The 24,886-nt window shown below is 35.1% G+C and overlaps 1 protein-coding gene across 6 annotated transcripts in view; it reads left to right on the plus strand.

Annotated features, from left to right (window-relative positions):
- LOC106883250 (uncharacterized) overlaps positions 1 to 24,886 on the plus strand; it is a 96,623-nt gene that overhangs the window by 60,359 nt on the left and 11,378 nt on the right. For 2 of the 6 annotated variants that reach the window (XM_089349717.1, XM_089349721.1), the window contains 8 exons: positions 601 to 682; positions 3,851 to 3,983; positions 9,125 to 9,228; positions 10,550 to 10,632; positions 13,291 to 13,454; positions 15,793 to 16,760; positions 19,962 to 20,086; positions 23,537 to 23,638. In XM_089349717.1, the coding sequence (XP_089205843.1) occupies positions 601 to 682; positions 3,851 to 3,983; positions 9,125 to 9,228; positions 10,550 to 10,632; positions 13,291 to 13,454; positions 15,793 to 16,760; positions 19,962 to 20,086; positions 23,537 to 23,638 (1,761 nt within the window). The remainder of the gene's footprint in view (positions 1 to 600; positions 683 to 3,850; positions 3,984 to 9,124; positions 9,229 to 10,549; positions 10,633 to 13,290; positions 13,455 to 15,792; positions 16,761 to 19,961; positions 20,087 to 23,536; positions 23,639 to 24,886) is intronic. The other 4 variants (XM_089349719.1, XM_089349722.1, XM_089349718.1 and 1 more) reach the window with 3 other exon arrangements.

Here is a 24,886-nt window from a genome sequence, read left to right on the forward strand (position 1 = left end):
TGGCACAAGTACTATCGTCACTAAAGTGACTGAGGGTGTGTAAGTCATATATATGCATGTGTGCGTGTGCACACATGCATGTAATGATGTAGTAGCACAAGTTATTACACTTAGGCATACATGTGGATGCACACACACGCACACAAGTATATCATTGTCATATGTCATCATTGTTTTTGTCCTTGTTATTTTGGTTGTGTTATCATCACCACTCATAATTGTTGGCATCTCTGTTACTATCATTGTCATCTCTATCAACATTGCCATTATTTTAGTTGGGATATTTACCATCTTTAATCATTATCATCACTTCCATTGCCATCATCAATTTTGTGTTCATTCTATCATGCTATTATATGCTGGATAAGCTCGCAATAAATATTGCATCTTTTCACATGACCTAATCCTGGGCTATCTGTTATGAGTGTCTAGCATTCTCTGGTCTGTTCTAGTTACTGCTTCCCTCAACACACTCCTTTTTATGTTGATGTGGTTGGAAGTATGTCTTTGTCTTGACAACTTCAACAAGACAAGTTTATTCACTGTTTCTTACCTCAAGTGTTGTGGTAAAACCATCATAATAGCTTTTCTTTTTCTCAGGTATACAACACTTCCATACAGAGCTCCTGAGATGGTGGATCTATACTGTGGTAAAACAATAACAACCAAATCTGATATCTGGGTGAGTTTATTATTTTCACATTTCATGCTGTTTCTTTGGTTGTGTATATAGGAAGTTTTTTTAGAGGTGTAAAACTCTTATTGAGACATTTGGGTTTTACAGCTGGATGTCTTTTCTAATGATAACACTATTGTGAACTGATGGGTATTATCTTAAGTTGCAAATATTGAGGTAATAAATTTGCAAAGGTCCAGTGAAGGATTTCAGCTTGTTTATCCAAATGACTTGATTTGTGCCCTACAAAGAACTAGTTTGCAACTAAGTCCTGGGTATAGGGTTGTGGCTGGAGAAACTTCTAAGATTTCAGTAATTTGATTTATGATAATAAATAATATTGATAATGATAAAAAGGCTCTGACCTAGTTTAAACTCCTCCTGCTATCATTTTCCTACTGCACATCATCAACTCTTGGTTTGAAGTTTCAAATATGTAGCCTCTGCAGCATTGACTGAGAGGACGTCTCAGCAATGTATGTTATCATCATCATCATCATCATTGGTCCTTTCTAATCCCAACCACTTAACAGAGTGTGCAAGCATGTAGCACTGGCATGGGTGCTTTTTATGTAGCACTGGCACCACAAGCCTGTATGTATGGAAGACTGATTTTACTTACCTTGGCGCATCTTTTCAAATACAACAAATCACGTCATCTCCCAGTCCCTTTTCATTTCCTCACTGACGTCCAGCATCCGGAGATCCTTTCTCACCACGTCATCTGGCAACAGATGTACATGTGTGTGTGTGTGTGTGTGCATGTGCACATACACACGAACACATGTACTCACTAAAGGCTTTTTGATAGTTTCCATCTACCAAATTCAGTCATAAAGTATTGGTCAGATTGAATTTTAACATGTGATTTGACAATTCCTACTTCATTAGATATTTGGCTGCACTTCAACTTTGAAATTTCTAGTACACTAAGAATACAGCTCAAGCAAATTAATGAAATATATTTGGTTTAATTACAAGCTAATATGCTGGCTTTTGTAGTGTCTTGTTGGTCTTATCTGACCATATTTATTTAAATTTTGAAGAATGACCAGCAGTTTTGCTGTTTAAACCAGTATTATCAAGTTTGGACATGAGAATGTTCTGGTTTTCAGCTTCTACATCATTAGTTAGAAACTTGTTTTGAGAAATTAGCAATTGGTTCCTGTATATACATATAATAAAGTGAGTTTCAGCCTAGCTAATATAGTTTTTTAGGACTTTTAGTGGAATGTCTTGCTGTTGTTTAGACATCCTTTATAATGGATATATTGGGTCAAATATCTAATACTCCCACCCAACATAGTCTTTAGATATCTAGCATATCGTTTTATGCTGACCTTTTCCCATAAGTTTAGTATTCTATCAGTGATCATTCTCTGTCTTTATAGTGGGACATTATGCCTTGAGATTTTTAGTTCTTCTATTAAAGTTAGTTTTTGAGGGAGATTTGATTCTTGAGAAGGCTGTGCAACTTCATATAATTTCATTTATTGGTTTCTCAGTTTGACAGTATTTAATTGAGGAGCAAAAGGTTGTAACTGAAATACTACCAATGCCTATCATATCCGGACAGGAATGTCTTCTGAGAAAACAAAACTTGGAAGTTTTGTGTTATTAATAATTCTTCATGCTATGCTGTCCCTTACATTCATTTCTGCTCCTTTTTCTCTCACTTCATTTCTCTCTCTGTATACTCTCATGCTTGTTTTCTATTTCCTTTACATCTCTCTTTCTCTGAAGCTAATGCAAAAGTTGGTATAACTTTTATTAACTGACATAAGCTGTTCAAATTACATGTTGGTTGAATAATTCACCATCACAAGCAATGCATTTGCACCATGCCCCCCCAATTCTCAAATCTTTGAAAAAATTAAGTTGTGTGCTGTTGTACCCATTTTTTTTACAACCACTTTCACCTCTTCTCTGTCATTAAATCATTGTTCCTGAAGACTGTCCTTCATTAAACCAAACTAGTAGAAGTCAGTGGGCACTGGATCCCAACTGTGCAGTGAATGGTGGACTGCTGACTGGCCCAGTTTGTGGATTGGCTGATTTGGTGCCAAAGATGTGTGTGGCCACACATTGTCATGGTTCCATCTTCTCCTCTAATGGATTCTCTAAGCTTTTTGAGTGTCCCAATGTACTATTTACAGTTCACAGTACAGCTACATTCCAGAAAATTAAGATAACTATGCCCTTGTCCCCTCCCAAAACGGTCCTCATGACTTTCTGTGCCAATCATTAGCTTTTGAACTTTAGGCCATGGAGAAGAAGTATGATGCCAGTCCATGGATCAAGTCTTTTTTTCCGGATCATAAAAATATACCCGTGTTTTATCTCCTGTCACTAGAGATAAAAAAAAAAAGTGTTTTCATTGACTTCAAATGCTCCCAGCACATCACAGCAAACTCCAGCATTCTCCCTTTCAAATCTTCGAAGTTGCTGAGTTATCCTACTTTGTACACACTTTCCGATACCCAATGTCTTCCAGTGTTTTCTGTAATGTGTTGTGACCACAGTCCAGTTGTGCAGCAAGCTCATATATTGGTACTCATTTGTCTGTATGAATCAATTTACTGGTGATTCATGTCATTGCTTGCAGTCAATAGTTTCTCACTACACAATTTGTCTTCAATTCTGGTTTTCCTCGTCTTTAAGCTTCATCAATCTAGGCACATTGCCCTTGTCATTGATGGCATCTTTGTAAATGGTGTGTAACCTTCTGTGGATATCAGAAAACCTGCACACCTTGTTTGTCAGGAACTTTGTGGTGGTATGTTGTTTTTGTTTGGAACCCATTATTTGCCTACAGTGAAGAACAAGAAGGAGTGTTATTCTACAAACTTGTGCAATTAGAACGACCTATGCCACTGATGACTACTTTTACTTTACATTCAGTATAACTCTCACATATAAACCTTATTTACTGCATTATGTAGTATGGATAACCATTCTACCTGAAGTCAGCATAGAAAATGAAATGTAAAAAAAAAAGAAATAGAGCATTTTATATTAATTTATACTTAAGGAACAAGGCAATGTCACAATTCTTATTCTTTAAATATGCCAAACCTCTATGTGGTGTTGCTTTACTTAAGTAAATTGTTAAACCTTAGATGTTACAAATAAAAACATGAAATAAGTTTGCCTTTTTATTATATAATTTTCCAGGCTTTGGGTTGTTTATTATACCGGCTCTGTTTTTTCTCATTGCCATTTGGAGAAAGTGCTTTAGCAATACAAAGTGGTAATTTCACAATTCCAGATAACTCAAGGTATTCCAAAGAACTACATTCTTTAATAGGTAAGTGATGCCATTTGTTTAAGTTGTAAGTTTTGTCTTGATTATATATTTATGTTGTTGACAGTAGATGACTTCTAAGCATACAGCACTCAGAAGAAGTCATCTGTACTACATACTATTATTAGTATGTAGTAAACATAATTCTCTTTTTTATATATCACTGTTATCAAGTCTTTGGTAAATCATTTACTGTTCTATCACACACTTGTGTGATATTTGTTACATATCAAACTACAAATGGACCACATACGTTTTCTATTGCACATGGATACTTATTCACCTACAATAAGAGACTTGTTGGACATCATACTAAAAATTAGACAACAGACTTAATGTAATATGGGAAGCAGACAATGGATCGACAAGTAGGAAGGTGAGACTCCTGCAACAGCCAATGTTGTATATAAAAATAAACATATATGGTACAATGAGTGTGATGTTAAGCTGCTACACTAAGCTGATAACGTAGTCATAATTTGCAGTTTTACTAAAGCCATTGTATTAAATCCTATATCCTATGCAAGATTCATCATGTTGATTCATTCAGACCTGCAGGTTAACACTTTCAATTTTCTGAGTGGGTTAATTGTGGAATGTGTATTCAGCAGTAAATTGTTTACTTAAAATCTTCCCATTCATGAAAGCATAGAAGAAATGTGAATCTGAAGGGAAAAAGTTTTCCTAAAACTCTGAGGAGTTATTGATAGCTAGTGCTTAACTTTAATATTGGGCATATCATTTAAGCATATGACAAAAAGTACCCCCTTGATAGGACATCATTCTATCTTGGGAAACATTTCCACAAGGTCTAATTGCTATTTCTAACATCTAGGTTAGTGGAGAATTAGGATTTCTGCTAAAATTGTTGAAAAGTTTGCTTTGTAAAAATTTTGTGGATTCAGTCACCTTGGTAAAGTGTCTCCAGTCACAACCTCTGGTTGACCTGAGACTTCTAAATAGAATATGGTTGGCAGAAATTGTACAGCAGCTTGTTGAGTGTGTGTCATCATCATCATCATCATCGTTTAACATCCGCTTTCCATGCTAGCATGGGTTGGACGATTTGACTGAGGACTGGTGAACCAGATGGCTACACCAGGCTCCAATCTGATTTGGCAGAGTTTCTACAGCTGGATGCCCTTCCTAACGCCAACCACTCCGAGAGTGTAGTGGGTGCTTTTATGTGCCACCGGCATGGAGGCCAGTCAGGCGGTACTGGCAGCGGCCACACTCAGAAGGTGTTTTTTACGTACCACCTGCACAGGAGCCAGTCAGGTGGTACTAATGAAACTACTCACACTCAGGTGACTGTTTAAGGATCAACAATTGTTGGTATTAGTAAACCTGTCATTTCTTATGAGCTCAACGTAGATATAAGAACGATTAGTAAACAGTAAATGGACAAAATTATCTCTAGTCCATTCAAGACAAATTCAATTGCAAATTTTTGTAACTAGGTATCAAGGACTTGAACACCTCCATTTTAAAGAACTTGTTTATTGAAGCTCTCTACTATGCAATCAATTACAGATCAAAGACAAAGAAATAGAGATAATCTGAATGAATCAACATAATGTGGGGCAGGGTATTTGTGTTTCCTTGTTTTGACATTACATAGTTGCAATCTGCAATCTATAGCTACTGTCACTCTCTTCCATTTCTTCCTCCTCTAGCATCCTCTTACTCTAATCATTATTTCTCCTGCAATATTCTCACTTCTTTCATCCACTCACCTGATTTTATGTTACTCTCTAATTCGCCTGCTTGGTTATGCTACCTTAAATGAATAAACATACTGAGTAGTGAAGACTCTTTAGTCTTACAGGGCACAAAGAAACCACTCTAGTACTGGTGCTATGATAAAATGCACTCAGTGTACACTCTCAAGTAGTTAGTGAAGAGTGGTGACAATGTAGAGTTGAGAGGACTCTAGTATGTCTGAGGACTGACAGTCTCTGTAGTGTTGGCTCTGTGATAAAATGCACCCAGTACAGTTGTAAAGTGGTTGGTGTTAGGAAGGGTATTCAACAGTAGAAGTTATGTTAAAAATGGGATATATAAGCAAGCTGTAGCGCTCCAGACTGACAATCCATGCAACCTTGCTAGTATGGAATACAGATATAACATCATGATGATGATGATGATGGTGGTGTGTGTGTGTAACTTTCATCAATGTAAAAGATGTACACAATGTTGAGAAAACACATAAAGTGAAGATTTTGAAAAAAATAACTTCGGGTATTGGTTATAACTGAGTTGTACAGACACTGTCTTGTTATCCTACTCCTCCAATTGTAATTGTTGTAAAACAGTGATGCATTCATTGAAAACCTATAAACAATGATGCTAGTATTCATTAAATGTAATGTAAAATAAGCAGAGGAAGATGTGATATGAATTTGAACTCAAGCTATTTGAGTTTCAGCAGATTCATATCAGTAATGTTATGAATGAAAGAAGGAATACTTGGATCAGAACTCGTGTACTTTAGATAATTAACCATTAATAAGTCAGTTATATAATTATTATTTTGTGTGCAGGAAGTGAATTAGTTTAGCTGTTTATTTGATGGTTTGTGATTCTTAATGTCTAGTTAGTTATGCTTTTTTCCCATACTACTTATGAGAGGGATTGTTATTTATATCAATTGGAACGAATAATTTTATGACTGAATGCTCTTCCTATTAATAACCACTCAGCCATGTATTAGTCAGACTACTTGTTAATCTTGTCAAAATAATCCCAGCATATTCTGTCTATGACAGAGTTTATCAGGTGCATATGTATGAATGAGAGAACAAGTGACTCAGCTATGCTGTAGATAGAAAATTCAAAATTACAATTGTTCAGTTCCTGATCATGTGTTTTCATTAACTTTTGTTCTTAACAAAAAACAAATTTTCATTGCAAATTTATCTAATACAGAAAATGAATTATGTCATATGTTATGTGATGTATAATTAAGTTCACCTCGTGTTTTAAATTCCCTAACTTGCATTTCTGAATGTAATAACTTGCTGCAGAAAAAAGGTCACCTGTGCTTTTTGTTAAGTTGTTGATCTTTCCACTGCAGTGTTTGCACTCTGCACTCAACTGTGGTTCTGTGGTCTAGTTGTTGTCTGGTTAATAAACAAGGTAGTTAGATAATGAGTAAATCTACTATATATATAGATTGTTGATACCACAGTACTCAGTATACATATAATAGAGCTAAATATTTATTAAGATATAGTGCTTTACAGGTTATAATTTGTACATGCAACTTTATATTATACAACAGGCTCACTAGACGGGGAAAAATCCTGAAGAAAATAGTTTACAGTACTGTTTATGGAAATGATTTGAAATGGTGATAGTTACTTCCAGTCAAGCAGGACTGGGTCAGATTATAAGGGACATAACTCAATATATGTTTGAAGATAATGTCTGTTTAGAAAATATATAAAAAGAAAATAAGATATATCTGCTGCAAAAATACATAACCATATAACTTTGTGGGTTAACACACATCTATTTACCAAGAACACTTATGCACTCATATAATTGTTTGCCTTTAACACCTCTACTATAAAATCAATTGTAATTCCTTTGCTATCTAAGTGAGGTTTCTTTAACCTTAATAGTTTTTACTTTCACCTTAATATGTCATACTTCATTTTAACTTTTTCCTCCTTTACCTTTTCTTAAATACACTGTTACATTAATTAGACACAGGCAAATATTTTCAAACATATATCTCCAGTTCAAAATTTTGTTTAGTCCAATGGAAATATATTGCAGTAAAATATTCATAAAAACTAGTAATGTCTTGAGCCTCCTACCATAAACTGTTTGAGGCATTTAAATCAAATGGTCATTACTCAATTAGAGTAGTGCCACTCAATAGACAGTGGTGTGAGAGATTACTCTCCACAGGTTTTGTTTTTGCATCTGGTGAATATTATGGTACCCATTTTGTATGCAGTTATGAAGTATTATCAATAAGCTACTACCTGTTAATATATTATAATGGAAGCTTGGAAGTGAGAAGTAAGCAGCCCTCGCTGATTTTTATAAAAGACTGAACTTAGTAGTAGACAGATATAGTTTGAATGTAACATTTATTACAACAAAAACATTTATTACTCAATATGGCTGCCCTTTTGGAAAATTACTGCCTCCACATGAGGACAAAATTTTTTTTGCAACAACCTCAACTTCCGCCTTTTTTATTTTGTGTGTCACACACACAATGCAGGTCTTCAAACTGTTGAAAGCATTGGTCCTTACTTGAAATATGCCCCATAAGAAGTAATTGAAAAAGTTGAGATCTGGGCTATTACTGAACCTCACAAAAAATGACACCTTCTCACCAAGGAAGGCCTGTGTTGCTTTTGACCCATGACAATCACTTGAGAATTTTTGCGATTCACCTCAGTGTCCACTGTGAACTTCTTGTCCACAAACATGAGTTTTTTTGGCACCTTGATGATTGATGAATGACAGAAGCTTTAGGCATCTCTTGGCTCTGATTGCTTTGGCCTTGGCTATTAGGAGGTGACAACATCGCTGAACATAGCTAGTCATGCCAAGGTTCCTGTTTGCAGTTCTGGACACTGTGGAAAGGGACACATTGCATTTTTTTGCAAGAGTTGTCATGGATGTGGATGGGTTGACTTCACTCAAGCATTTGCGGCTAGCGAGAAGCAAGAAAATTTGGATTGCTTTTGGATTGCTTTTGGAATCACTTCGAGTCATGTGTTCTTTTCTATCAATCTTTCTCTTTTCCTTAAATTGTTTATACACACAAATAAACTGTTCCTTTTGGAAGTTCTGTCAGCTTAACAATTTTGTGGGCAGTGTGCTCTGTGTACACCAAAGCAACAATGATGGAACAATTCTGTTGTTCCATAACTTTCTGTTGTTGAATCATTCGCTATTTATGTGAAAAATAAGAGGAAGATTAGATTTTCAAGCAAGCAAGGTTTTGTCAAAAAATGAAATGTTAAATCCACAAAGTCAACTGCTTAAAATTGGTTTCAATTTATCTGCAAGTCCCTGTACAAAAATGTATCAGTACAATATTTCCATGTTAAATAACCATTAATTTATTTATGTCTTGTTAATAATTTATCATACGTATGCTTAATTTTCTCCTGCAGCCTTTATACTAGAAGTTGACCCAGAGAAGAGACCTGACATTTATCAAGTTTCTTATGTTGCTTTTTTGTTCAGAGGAAAACAATGCCCGGTACCTAATATGAATGTAAGTTGATGGTAACACTACTACTATTGTTTGCTTCTTGTTGTTTAACCATTTGTCAACTCTGATCAAGCAATCTAATAATCAAATGTATTCCAGTTGTGACCATCCCATCTTTATAGTCAAGGATTACATTGTACAATGTCTACTTTATTTAAGATAGAATGAATGTAATTTGAGTGAGATTTGAATGTTATTTTTAGCAGATTATTTCTTTCATTTGTTATGTTTTTTCTGTTTTCCTTTCTTGTGTACACAATGTTCCTCAGTATTTTCAATCATTTCATGGACTTAACTAAATTTCTCCAAGTGTTTATTACTCTAATTCTAGTTTTCACTTTTTTGCTTTACCCCAGCCATGTCTTGTTTAGCCTCCCTCAGTTGTAGGTATTTTCTATTGTTAACCATTTTACAGCTCTGTAATGGTTACAGTAAGTTAATAGGGGGAAAGTACTGACAAGAAGAGGTAGAAGGGATATAATGTTGATGTTTGTACCTCCACTCTTTATCTACCTCTTTAGTCATTCACATATCATTAGGTCTGCTTAATTAAGATGACCATATCTCAACAAAAGCAGCAACCTATTATATGAGCAGACAAGGGAGCCTAAAGAATGAGTCATTGGATAGTATAATGCCTGTGCTATACAAAATAATGGAATAACTATGGTTGCAGTACATTTGATCATGGGCCTGCTCAATCTGGCTGATCTGGAGCTTAGACAATTATAGCAACAATATTACTTGTATACTTTTTGATTCCTCTCCTTACATCTGCTGAATAATGTTTGGACTTTTGCTGTTTTCTCTTTCAGTCTCTATACTGCATCATTGTCTGCAGAAATAGTGCAGGAGTAAATTCCTTATCTTTTTAGTTATGTCCCTGTTTGGGTTGATAAATTATTACCACTCAAGCATTGAAGTAAACTTAATTGATTTATCCTATCCCTTAAAATTCTTGGCCTTATTCTAATGTTAGAAATCATTATTTGGATCATGTGGTATGAGAGTATAAAACATTCTACTTAGCTTGCAGACTTACTCTTTTGAGAACTAACTATCATTTATTTAAAGCTAAAAATTGTTTTTCACTCAACAAGGTTAAATGTAAATTATACAAAGATGACAAATCTTACATTGGGCTTTCATTTAGCTTTACCTGTTTATTGAGAACTTAGAGTTCGCCTTGCAAAGTTCATTCTATACCAAGACTATGCACTATAAAGGGAAGATGAATTCAAGTGTTGCACAACTCTAACTTTATGTAGTTTTCTGATTGTAGAAAAGCATTTTATTTTGATTACTTATTCCCTTTCCTTTGTAGAGTTTACCAATTCCTGATGTAACCAAATTACCATGTCCAATGACAGAACAGGAATTTAAACAAGTCAAAACAACCTTATACAAGTAAGTCATTCATTTATTATGCTACTATGTATGTAAACACCTGTGCCAGTACCATGTAAAGCACACCTGTACTAGTGCCACATAAAAAGCACCCAGCACACTGTGAAGTGATTGGTGTTAGGAAGGGCATCCACCTATAGAAACCAAAACAGACAACTGGAACCTGGTGCAACTCTCCAGCTTGCCAGTTCTAGCCAAACTGTCTTACCCATGCCAGTATGGAAAGCAGATATTGAATGATGATGGTGATGATATATACATACACAACATGGCTTAGTTGCTGGCATAGCTTTGTGATGTGGTTTTGAGTTCAGTTTCTTTAACTGTAACCCCAGACCAACCAAGTGTTGTTAGTGAATTTGATAGGCAAAAACTAAAAAGAACCCCATTGTGTGTATCTCCTTGTGTAAGTGTGTGAGAGGAAACAAATATCACCATCATGCAAGTGTTGTTCTTTGCAGTCTTTTATGAAAATATGTCTGGACTGGGTGGAAAATATTACCTTATTTGGAAACAGGTGAAAGTTGACTCATGGTTTAATCTCTGATTATTTCTGAATGAGTACATAATAGTGTATTGCATTTGAACTAGGGATCTTTATTTCTTAAAGGAAATGACACCCTCATCTAGAAGATTATTGATCCCATTTCTCCATGTGTTGATGCTCTAGTGTAACTAATACTGCTTTCTTACAATACTCACTTCCATGTTTAGTAATTAAACCACTATCAATTTCGAAATCCCTCTTTTATTCTTTTCTCCAAATTTTTACCCATGAGTTTTCGTAGTGTCATTTCTTCTGATTCTCCGTCTTTGATGTTAGATCAAGCTAGAGATTTGATTGTGAAATCTTTTTCATATTTTGATACTGAAAGTACTTATTTTTTGGTTATGCATTCAGGTCATTTTTAAGGAATCCAAGTATAACTTTCTCACAACCTTTATCCTTTGATTTATTCTATTGCTATTACTGTGGGCACATCTCTTCTGATGTAGTTAATACTCTCCCCATCTAACATACTGGCTCATTTGTTGCACTTTTACTATGGATCATCTCTCCAACCCCTTCACTATTTATTTTAATTCTTCTTCCCCAGACCATTAAATATCTATAATTCCCCCTCTCTCCACATTATTCTGCAGACATTGACTTACACATCTTGGAAGTGACATGAACTGTATCAATATCACCTGTTTTGGAGGACCTGACAAGATCATAAGGACTAAGATAGGGACTCTTTCAATAAAGAAAATGTAAAAACTATAGATTCAGCAAATAATTTTTTTTATATTTTCTTTTTAATGATCAAGGTTGAAAGTAAATCTTTCTTTAGATTTCTTTAAATATAGTACAATGCAGATAGATATGGCAAACTTGAAAGTGAAAAGCAAAAACAAAGAACCATGGAATTATTTAACCTTTTAACATTTAAACCGGCCATATCTGACCCAAATAGTCTACCTGTTTATGATCAAACCAGCCAGATCTGGCTTCTCACATCTACCCTACAGTGTCATTCTAAAAATATACAATAATATCATCAAAATTTCGAAGCTATAAGATAATGCATGATTAAGTGAAAACAATGCGAAAAAATAAGCATTACATTTGACAAGGATTAAAAAAAAAAGAATTTGTCAGAATTGGTGAACAGTAGCATTATTGACTACAGGCTTCAAATGGGTCAGGATTATCTAACTTGCTTCAAATGGGTCAGGATTATCTAACTTGCTTCAAATGGGTCAGGATTATCTAACTTGCTTCAAATGGGTCAGGATTATCTAACTTGCTTCAAATGGGTCAGGATTATCTAACTTGCTGGAACAAATATCACACTGGATTTTAATGAAAAAGCATCAGGTTTTTGGTTTCTTCTCTGATGTTTGCATTTTCCATATATGTCAGTGAGTGATGCACGTGCACATACACACACACACACACACACACAATGCTGGTGCCATGGTAAAAGCATCCAGTACAGTCTATAAAGTAGTTGATGTTAAGAAGGGCATCCAGCTCTAGAAACCATGCCAAAGTTATGACACTGGAGCACAACTGTGATTCTCCAACACTTTGGATCTTGTCAAATCATCTAACTCATGGTAGCATGGAAAGTCAACTAAAATTATGATCTTGATATGTATACATGACAGGTTTCTGCACTATTTCTGTGTACCAAATTTCTCTCAAAAGGCACAGGTCAACTTAAATGTCTTGTAGAAAACACTTGCCTCAAACACTTTGACATGAGATCGCACCTGGGGTCTTGTTGTTGCAAAGTGAACTTCTTAATGATACAGCCATACCTGCAACCATGATTATTTTTTGTTGATGCCTTTGCGTAACCGACTCAGATGGGTTTGTGAAAATATGCATGTCTGTAGTTTAGAAAAGAAGAAAAATAGTTTTCAAAATAACTGAATAGGTTTAACTAAAAATGGAAGGCAGTATTTCAATAAGTTTATTGATTTTGTGACAAAGATGAAAATTGTGAAGAGTTGGATGATGATTATTGTGATGTTGATTGTGCTACTGGTGTTGCTGATGGTGAGGATGATGATAATGGTGATGACTGTGATAACACCAGTGATGTGAATAAGAAATATGAGACGAATCATGGCAGTTTCTTAATCAGGCATATACCTATTTTCTTTCAGAACTGTTACAACCCCTACAATTGAAACAACGTCAGTTACTCCTCGGCAACGGCCAAAAGGGCAAGCTATGCCACAGTCTCGGGGACTTGGTCTGCCTGTTCACACATCTGTATCTTCAAGAAAACGTCCTGGGAATAGCAATCAGCTTACCACTCCACAAGGTGGTGAGTTTTCCACTCCAATGGTTTCCACTTACATGTTTGTGTGTTTGTATTAGGATGTCAGTTTGTTTGAATGCGTATGTACAAAACTGCAAAGGCAAAGACTTGTTTGTGAAAAAGGCAAAGAATTGTGTGTATCTGTGTATTGGAGCAACTATATCTACATTTTATTGCATTTATAATGAAATGTATACCTGTGATGCATTAAGAATGATTATATTAACTGTAGTGTCTGAATGAATAACCATATTGCTGTGTTTTAAGTTCCCACTTAAGTCAGCAAATTCTTTTTGATATTTGGCTGGTTGACTGTTGAGATACACTTCCAATAAAAAAAAAAGCCTATAATTTTACTGTCAGTGTTAAATGTAGGATAAATGTGCAAAGGCCTACTTAGGGACAATTTGCTTGTGACATCTTTACTACAAACTAAACCATTTTGTATTTCTTCTTGTATCTTCATGTTTTGTCTATTATGAATGAATGTTCATGGGAAAAAGCCAAGATGTCCACCTTTCATTTACTCTTGTTATAAATGAATTAAAATTATGCTTTGATAATATATTTTGTGCAAAGTGTTCACTTTTATAAATGCAAGTATCAAAAGCACATGAAAATATATTAATTTACTGATCTGTACAATTAATGTTTACATTGATGTAAAAATAAAAACAAAGAAAAATATGAAGTACATCTACATTTGAGAGGAGATATATGCAGATCTAATAAATTTACAGCAGTAAATATTGGTTCATATCATTGCCATTGAGCATTAGATCAACTCCAATTGAGCAGACCAGCCTGTTTGATTATGGTCATCCAACTGTAACTGTCTTTTGCTTTGGCACAGTGGTGCCAGGGCAGTATTATCTTACATGTCCCTGTTTTTAAGATTTGGTTGTTTATATCAAGAGGACTAACTATCTAGCAGCTCTCTCGTTGGCTTGATTTGTTAATGTATGTAGGGGAAGAAACTGCATTGATATAGACAGCTTTGATGAAAAATAGCCTTGTTGTTGCATAGCCCCAAGTCACTGCTGTAAGAGCAGACCTAAGTTTTCTAACCATCATGAGCCCATCATTTTGTTTCTGACAATCTGTAATAACTATATTATTCAATGTTTATTTTTTAAAGATAAACAGGGTTTGGTATTTGGAAGATTTGTCTGCTCATATTAGAGATAGACCAAAGAAAATTCTGAATGTTATAAGTTAGATTAAATATGGGAAAGGTGACCCTTGTGAATAACAAATGATTCAGATATTTGTGTGTGTGTGTGTGTGTGTGTGTGTGTGTGTGTGTGTATGAAGTGCAATCACTACATGGTAGTGAGATAGGGAGCTTGAACATAGAGGATCTATAAAGGCTAGAAAGAAATGAAGTGGGCATGTTCTGCTGGATATGTAATACTAGTGTGCAACAAAGCACAGATGAGCAGAGTGAAAAACTGAACAAGAGGAATCAGTTGTGGTGCATAAGAGAGAAGACTTCTTATGGATTTGTGATGTGTATGGAGGAGGAGGAGGACAGTTGTATAAAGATGAGCTGTATGTTTGAAGTAATTGGAACCTGTGGAAGAGGGAGACTTAGGAAAACTTAAGAGAAAGTGGTGAAGACAGAGCTGAAGTTGTTACACCTTGTGAATGAGATAGCGAAGGACCATATTAATTGACAGTATGTTGTGTAGGGGAAGACACCCCATCAAGTGAGTAGACCTGTACAGCTCATGCCAGCATGGATTGTGGATGTAAAACAATGATAATAATGATGATACCCTATGAAATTGGATTTCAACTTGGAATTTCTATTTCATTTCTCAGAAAGTGTTCACATTCTTAACCAGGATAATTATTTGTTAAATTTTGAGATACATTATTTAAATATCAGGTGGTGAATCAGCAGAGTTGTTGGGGTATTGGATTGAATGTCTTGTATTTGTTTTGACTCCCTGTGTTCTAAGGTCAAATCCCATCAGGAATAACTTTGTCTTTTATCCTTTTGGGTTCTCTAAAAAAGTACTAGTATAGCATAGTGGATTATCAGAACTATAAGAAGGTGGGACTATATTTCTTGCAGTATTTATTCTAGCTTTCTGCATTCTGAATTAAATTTCACTTAGGTGCCTAAAAATCATCCTTGTTTTAAAGCATGGCAAGTAAAACCCAGAATCAAATAAATGGTGCTGGGTGGATTCATGAAGGAATTTGTCCTGAAGGAATCTCCTCTTGAACTTGCCCTGGTGAATGAATGATAATTTTACCGATAGTGTGGATAGCAACCATAGTGTGTTGTCAGTTTTGAAATTTAGTAGTTATTTATTTATTCATTATTTATTTACAGAACTACCACAGACATCACCTGCAGCAAATGCTGTGTCTCCAATGCAACCATTACCACATGGTGCTGTGACTATGTCAGTGCACCAGTTTGACTCTCAACACTCATACAATCAAGGACAAATGTCGAAATCCCTTCCAACTGCTCCCCAACAATCAGCTCCATCGACCAGTTCATCAAATGTTAACCAATGTGTATTTATACAGCAGCAACCACAACAACAGCAGCAACAACCTCAACAATCATCACAGCCCCAACAACATATCCAGTCAGCTTATTTACAACAGCAACAGCAACATTCTCAACAACTGCAGCAACAACAACAACACCACTCTCAACAATTGCAACAACACCATCCTCAACAGCAACAACATCATCTACAACAGCAGCAACATATACAACAACAACAGCAGCAGCAGCAACATCTACATAATCAACAACAGCAGCAACAAGAACAAGCTGTGTCAGCCTCACAGACTCAACTGCCTCCAGGCAGTGCAATTTCTCTTTCAAATTTAGCTTCCTCACAACAACAACAACAACAACAACCACCACAACAACAACAACAACAACAACAACAACATCATCAGCAGCAGCAAATACAACATCATCAACAGCAACAAAAGAATAAACCCCAGGCAACCATGTCAAATGCTACAAATACCACTAATCCTGATCAGTTTGCTAGTTCTGGTCTCTCTTCTCCTCTGACAGTGAGTAGTAGTCAGTCTGGTCAAGCAAACATTGAAGGTGGGGGTTATTCTGCTGACTATTTGTCATCAGATAAAATTGTTTCTGCCCCTTTGGCATCAGTGAACTTAGCGTTAACTAGCCGATCAAGCAAGGAGAAAGGTGCAGGGTCTGAATCCAACATAGCAGCTTTACAACAGACCAAAGACGCTCAGAAATTTACTGAGCACATCAATAAAGGTTGCATGAAAGTTCCCAAAGTAGAACCCAAAGTGAAAAAGGTCTGTGTATATACTTTTTATTATTTCGATTTCTTCCTCCCAATATAAATTTATCTCTTTATTTATCTACTTCACTCTGGGCAATCATTTCTCTGTTTACATCAAAGTTTTTTCTCTCTTTCACTCTCCATAAACAGTAATATAACATGGAACACAAGTAACACAAATTGTGATGCTGTACACTTGTGAAACGTAGCCAGTAATCTCCACTAACTGTATGAGAAAGTTTGAGTATGCAAGTGGAATGATGAGAGGGAAGTTGAGCAGTAAAGCCATTTGTAGATGCATGTAAAAGAAATGCCAAATGTTAAATCTGTCTGTCCACTCACCCACCCAAGCACATTTCCTTCCTTCCTCTCTCCCTTGCTCCCTAACTAAGTATTTAATTAATTGTGACTGTATGTGCTACAAGCACATATAAACCATTTATAGCAATGGAGGTAGACCGTTGGTAGTTCCCATTCGGTCGAAACTGTGCAGTTCAGTGTTCTAGCTTTGCATCACTCATAGGGCAATTATCTACTCTGTCAGTATGTATAAATGTTTTTTTACGAAGGATTCTTTGATACTTTCTGTAGAGTATCATCATCATCATCACCATCATTTAATGCCCATTGTCCATGCTGGCATGGGTTGGACGATTTTAGCAGAGCTGGCAAGTTGGGAGGTTGCATCAGACACTAGTCTGATTTGGCATGGTTTTCTACAGTTGGATGCCTTTCCTCATGCCAACCACTCCAACAATGTAATGGGTGCTTTTACATGCCACTGGCACAGGTGCCATTTGCATGACATCAGTATCTGTCACGATTTTACTTGGCTTGATGGGTCTTCTTCTCAAGCACAACATAATGCCAAAGGTCTTGGTCATTCGTCATTGCCTCCATGAGGCCCAACACTTTAAAGGTGCTTTTCATGTGCCACCGGCATCAGCCACTGTACCTTTGTGAGGTCCAGTGCTCAAAAGATGCTTTTTACATGCCACCGGCATGGGTGCCAGTTATGTGACACTAGCATCAACCACAACTATGATTTCACTTGACTTGATGGGTCTTCTCAAGCACAGCATATTGCCAAAGGTCTCGGTCACTAGTCATTGCCTCTGTGAAGCCCAAAGTTCAAAGATCATGCTTCAACACCTCGTGCCATGTCTTCTTGGGTCTACCTCTGCCACAAGTTCCCTCCACAGTTAGAGATTAGCTTTTCTTTATGCAGCTGTCCTCATCCATATGCATCACATGACCATACCAGTGCAGTCGTCTCTCTTGCACATCACATCTAATGCTTTTTATGCCCAACTTTTTTCTCTCAAGATGCAATACATATTTATTATTCTTTACCAAGACAGTGACTTCAAAGTTTTGGCCTGCTATTGTTGGATAATCTGATGATGACTTAGCAGATTGAAACTTCAAAGTCACCATCAATACTATTATTGCTAAAGAATAATATTGGGTTGGCAAGAAAGTAATTTCGGTTTTTTAGTTTGAAATTAAAGAAATTTTTGTTTCATACAAAGAATGAACTTTAATCAGTTATATATTTTCCATTTTGTTTGATGACCTTTTGCTATCTTTCTGGCAACTTCATGATTCTGTGCTCATAGAACTTCTGGTCCTTATCAGCCAAAAACTGAAGCAAGTATGATTTCAGGTCATCACCATTATTGAAAGTTTTACCATTCAAAGAATTTTGCTAACTTCAAAATAAATGGTAATCTGATGGTGCAAGGTCAGGGCTATATGGTGGATGTAACATCCTTTCCCAACCAAGCTCCAATAAATTTTTCACGAGTCAGCAAAGATGTGTGTGGTCTAGCGTTGTCATGTCCTTTGATATGCCAATTCTGGCCATTTTTCTTTGATTGCCTCCTCCAGTTTAATTAGTTATTGACAGTAAACATCTGAATCGATCGTTTGGTTCCTTGGAAGCAGCTCAAAATGCACAACACCTTTGTAATCCTACCATATTGACTGCCTAACCTTTTTTTGATGCAATTCAGCTTTCGATGATGTTTCTTCAGGTTCATTACAGTTGGACCATGATTGTTTTAAGTAGATGTTATTGTAGACAATCCATTTTTCATCATCAGTGATGATTCATTTAAAAAAAAAGATTGATTTCTTTGCGTTTGAGATGCATATTGCAAATATTGATTCATTGTGTCAAGTGAATCTCTTTCAATTTATATGGGCCCCAAATATCAAGCTTCTTAATGAGACCAAGACATTTTAAGTGATTTTCAGTTGCTGTGTGTGATACATTTAACCTCTTTGCAATCTCTCGCACAGTATATGACAATCAGATTCAATTATGGCTTTGATTCGGTCATCATCAACCTCAGTAGGTCAACCAGAATGTTGGTCATCTTTGAGTGAAAAATCTCCAGAATGGAATTTTTAAAACCATTTCTGACATGTGCATTCTGTTAAGCAATCAACACTATAAACTTTACATATCTCTTTGTTAGCTTCAGTAACTTTCTTGCCTTTATGGAAATAAAAAAGCAAAATATGGCAAAAATGTTCGTTTTTGTCCGCCATGTTAAAATTGACACTGAACTAACAGCTGTAAACAAAATTACGCACAATTTGCTTCTAAAGTAAGCTAAAAGTAACGGCTATCAAATGTCAAAAATAAAAAATTGTAACATTGAGAGAAATCACTAAAAAGAATCGCAACTCTATCTATTTGTAGAAAACGAAATTACTTTCTTGCCAACACAATATATATATATAATTTATTTATTTGAAGTAAATAAATGATTGAAACTGGATGAAAGTAAATGTATGAAATTGCAGTGGCTGAGATATCTGAAGAAATACAGTATTTCTGACTTATCTAATTTATGCTGTTGGAGAAAAACATGTTCTAATACTATGAAAATGATATTATATACATCATGAACAACAACAAATTTTGCAATGAATCTAAATCTTAGTTGCTAGTATAATGCCACAAGGATGAGTGTATGGACTAAATTGACCCATGTATTATATTCAAGCAATCTTAAAAGAATGAAATGGAAGTTCAGCCCTCCGAAACAGAAGGTTGAATCTATAATTTAATCTGTTTTTATTTACTCTTTAAAAATTAAAATAATCAAATTATAAAATAACGATTTTACTGTAGATACTCCTGCTTATTAGTATTGATCTAATTTTTACAAAATGAACACTTTATATTTTAATTTCTCTGTAGAATGAAAATCAACTTTTGATATCTATTACGCCACCACAGTCTCCTTGCAATGCTGTCAAAGGTCATCGGCGAAATGTCAGTGACACGTCCTATATTACCATGGGTGGAAAAGGAAGTGCATTCAGGTGAAATCTATTCAAAAGTTTTTTTAAAAATATTTTTGTGCATTTCCTGCAAATTTTTTCTTTCTCTTGTTTTTCTTCTTTCTTTTAAAGGAAGGAATAGCTTTCACTTATATCTAAAAATAATCAACAAATATCTTTTTTTTGCTCTTATAAAGATGGCAACAATTCCATACATTGTTTTATTTCCCTCTGTCTGAGTCTCTCTCCTAATTTACTTTCCTCCTCATTCATTCACCCCTTTCCTTTCTTTGGCAGATTTCTTTCGTTTTGTCATTAATTTGAGATGCTTTTGGAAAACAAAAGAATAACAAACACAACCAAAAATTTTGTAGTAACTTCTGAATGATAAAAAAAATTTATAAGGTATCTAAAGATTTTGGGAAGACATACCAATTGAAATGTTTGGGAAAAAAAAAAAAATTGGTGCCAGTGTATCAACAACATCTGCACACAACAAAAAATAATAAAATAAGAAGCAAAAATAATTTGAATATGACGTTTGAACCTATTTTTAAAAGAATTTTACTTGAAATATTGAATGGATTAGAATAAATTGTTTCTTTGAAAAAGACAGAAAATCTTTGCTTCAAATGGAATGTCTAGCATTGATTCATTGTGGTATGAATTCTCTTGGGATGGCAAGATGACTGTAAGTTCTTTCTGTCATTTATTGGCAGACTCGTTAAAGTGTTAGGCAGAATGACTTGCAGCATCTGTTCCAGTTCTTTATGTTCTGAATTCAAATCCTGCCAAGGTCTACTTTACCTTTCATCCTTTCAGGTTGATAAAATAAAGTACCAGTCATGTACTGGGGTCAATTTAATCGACTACCCCTCCTTGCTCCACATTGTGCCTATATTAGAAAGGATTATTATCATTATTAAAAAGCTGGTGAGCTGGCAGAATCATTATCATGCCGGGCAAAATGCTTAGCAGCATTTCGTCCGTCTTCATGTTCTGAGTTCAAATTCTGCCAAGATTGACTTTGTCTATCATCCTTTTGAGGTCAATAAATTAAGTACCAGTGAAACACTGGAGTTGATGTAATCAGCTTAATCTCTCCCCACAAATTTCAGGCCTTGTGCCTTAAGTAGAAAGGATTACTATTATTATTATTATTATTATTGTTATTATTATTATTCAGATGGTGAGCTGGTAGAATCATTAACACAATAGACAAAAGGCTTAATGGCATTTTGTCTGTCTTTATGTTCCGAGTTCGAATTCCACTGAGGTTGACTTTGCCTCTCTCCCTTTTGGGGTCAATGAAATAAGTACCAGTTGTGTACTGGATCAGTGTAATTGACTAACTCCTCCCTCCAAATTTCAGGTCTTTTACCTGTAGTAGAAAGGATTATTATTATTATATTTTTTTATTTTATTATTATTACATTTTTTAATTATGATAATATTTTAAGGGTTTTAGTTTTAAAAATAATTTTATGATTTTGGTGAGAGGGCAAAAACTGTAAAGTGGAAAGTAAGATCTTGGTGTATGTAGTGGGTTATTGATCTATTTTTGATTCCTAGCTCTAGCCATCTTACTTCACAGAAGAGATATCAAATGATTGAGATGCATGGTGTGCTGTGTTACAGACTTATTTCATTTATGCTAATAGAGAAAAACAGTTGTTCAAATGATGATGTTGATGACAATGATGACTGACAACAATGACATGCAAATCATAGACAGCAATACAGTTGTGATAAATTGAAATTTTTGTTGTTAGCATAAGGCCACAATTTAGATATGGTGGGAGGGTGTAGCTTGAATTGACCATGGTGTATGATTGGTACTGATTTTATCAACATATTAAAAAATCTCATTTTTACTAATATACTGGAGTTCAAATCATGTGGCTATTCCTTTCTTCTTGCAAAACTGATCTAACCATAATATAATTTTATTATTAATATTATTATTAAGTATTGTAGAGTACACTGAGATTTGTAACTGGGATAATTGTGATTGTTGGTTATAAATGGGTTTGTTCTTGGAGCTAATGGTTTACAATTCTAAAGTATGAGGGATGTCTGTTGCTTTTAGCCAGATGTGCTAAAGTTCTTAGAGGCACAATGCTATGACTTTTAGCAAGGTTTCTAATCTAAATCTTGCAGTTGCAGTTCAGTGGTTGCTATGTTAAGATTCTGAAAGTGAAATTTTGTGAAAATTATAACATTTCAGCTTCTAAGACTATATACTGTTAGCACTGCCATCATCACTGCCATTACTAATGCTAACACCACTAGCACCACATTATGGGGATTTCACTGCACAAAGCACAACATTGCAAATACTTAGAAAGATGATAGGCTAGTGTCAGAAGCTTAATGTTTAAGTCTTATACACCATTATATCTCACCAGACACTGGCTTTCCATCGTCAAAACTAACCACCACAACCACATTTAAATGATTTCCTCTGTGTATCTCAGAGTTAAATTTGAGTGTTTCTTGGTATGAAATTGAAGCTGAGTTTAAGCTTCAGCATCTCCAGACACTACAATATGCAGATTTAATAAGCTAGTTAGGGAAATATATTCCAAATGTTAAGATAAAAAAAAAAAAGAAAAAAAAAACTTTAAGCCTACAAAAGGAATTGCAAAGTTAATAAAAGATAATCTCAAACTCATGTGTGTTGCATTTCAGTAATAAAATTATATGTCAAGGAAAAATATTAATTTACTCAACCATAGAAGAAAGATAAACTTCTGTATAAAATATTTAGAATTATCAATTTGAAAGATCTCTACACTGCAACCTGTGCTGTAACAAATTTGAAATAAGATACCCACACATAATGACAGATGTAATTTGTAGCCTGATTTTACACCAACCTTGTGTCATTGGGTATCTTGAGAGGAAGCAAAGAATCATGTTAGGACTTTGATCTGAAGATGACTTCCTTCTACCTGCCAATGAAGCCTTGAAAAGGGTCATTGAAGCTGCTCTTCTTTGTATAAGCTATGAAAACAGAGAAAATCTTCATTAAACACTTAATCTAAATTGGCCAAAGTAAAGCAACACAAAGAAGATAGAAACACGAAATCTTTTGTCTTAACCACAATTTTGCACCTTTTATTCCTAAACTAGATATGCAATGGAAGAATAAGTTGAGTTGGTATAATGAGTAGATTCTGTGAAATCAAAAGTGTTGTCTTTAAAAAAAAAGAGTAAAATAAACAGTCTTGTTTAGCAAAGATCTGAAGACTGTTTAGTTTGTAGGAGTGGCAGGTGAGATGGTGTAGCCAATCAAGCAATTGATGAATCTTTGCTTCTATAAAATATTTCTTATTTTATTTTATAACTTTATTTTATTTTATCTTTTCCCACAAGCTCTAAACCCTCCTCAACTAAGAACCTTGTGATACTTCCTATGTATTACTGTCCTCCAGGTTCTGTCAGGTTTTTTTCTTGCTTGTGATTTGCAACAGTGTAATTTGATTTCAGGGCATACAGCGGTGGCAGTGGTTCTGGTAATTTGTTGGATACACCTGGACATGATGATAAGTCTAAATCCGCAAGCACTTCTCCTGTGCACTCACCTTCCAGGTAGGCAATACTGTAGCTAGCTTTGCACCTTTCTTGACTGATGTAAACTCTTTACATCCTCTCTAGACCAAGGTATACTTAAGTCAACTATTCTTAAAATTCCAGGATGCTATCTGGAAACTGCCTGCAGTAATTGTTTAGTTTTGTGGCAAAACATTTAAGCTGCACTTAAGATTTAATTGCATCATCTGTGGATTACCACCATCTGCATGATAGCATATGTAGAATTATATCTTCTGCACATTTGATAATCACTTTAGTCAGGCTGTTGGCACGTTACACATTTTCTGCAACATATTATCTGCTATGCAATATAGTCAAAGAGCCATGTTTATTTGTATGTATACTAGTAGGATTACAAACTCATATCTAAAAGTTTTATACAATCAACTTCTTATTGAAGAATTTTGATTTGAATTTGTAATTCTAGTTACTGTACTATGCATACATATCTGCGACTGTGTATTGAGGACCTATAATTTTGTACGAAAGAATATCAACATACTTATTATATATATATATATATATATATATATATATATATATATATATATACATATATACACATGTGAAAATAAATGGATATCAGTTGAAATTTCCAACCATAAGTTATCACTTCTTCAATCAGCTGGACTAGTGGTTGAGTATTTCACAATGTACCCTTAATGTAATGCTCAAGCAGAGTCAGCATAATGCAGTGACAAGGGTAGACCACTTAATTACCTGTACAATCCATCTGACAAGCTTCTACACAGTTTCTGTCTACTCAATTTGACTCAATAGGCATGGATCACCTTGAGGTGATCCTTGCCAGAGATGCAACACAATAAGAATCAGCCTAGGACCTTGTGATTGCAATGCGAATTTCTCAGCCATTCAGCTATATTGTATTTATAAATGTATATGTAAGAGGAATCAGATGTAGTGTGAAAGATAGAAGACTGTATTGGTATGGGGGGACATCATGCATATGGAGGAGGTGAGCTGTTTAAGAAATGCTGTGTGCTCAAAGTGAATGGAGCATGTGAAAGGAGATGTGGGAAGATTTCTACGTATTTTTTGTATATTTTTACCTTTTTTCCCCATTTAGCATGGGTTAGATAAATATATTATTGAAGCATTGTTTTACACTCAGGTGACCTTCCTGTTGCTAACTCTTACTTGTTTTTCATGTAAAGGGTATCGACACTCTTCTATTTATTCTCTTGGACATACCATACCCTTGCATATCATAAAATATGAAGTTTA

Source organism: Octopus bimaculoides, chromosome 3 (genome assembly GCF_046866305.1).
Source record: "Octopus bimaculoides isolate indiv1 chromosome 3, ASM4686630v1, whole genome shotgun sequence".
Lineage (NCBI taxonomy): Eukaryota > Metazoa > Mollusca > Cephalopoda > Octopoda > Octopodidae > Octopus > Octopus bimaculoides.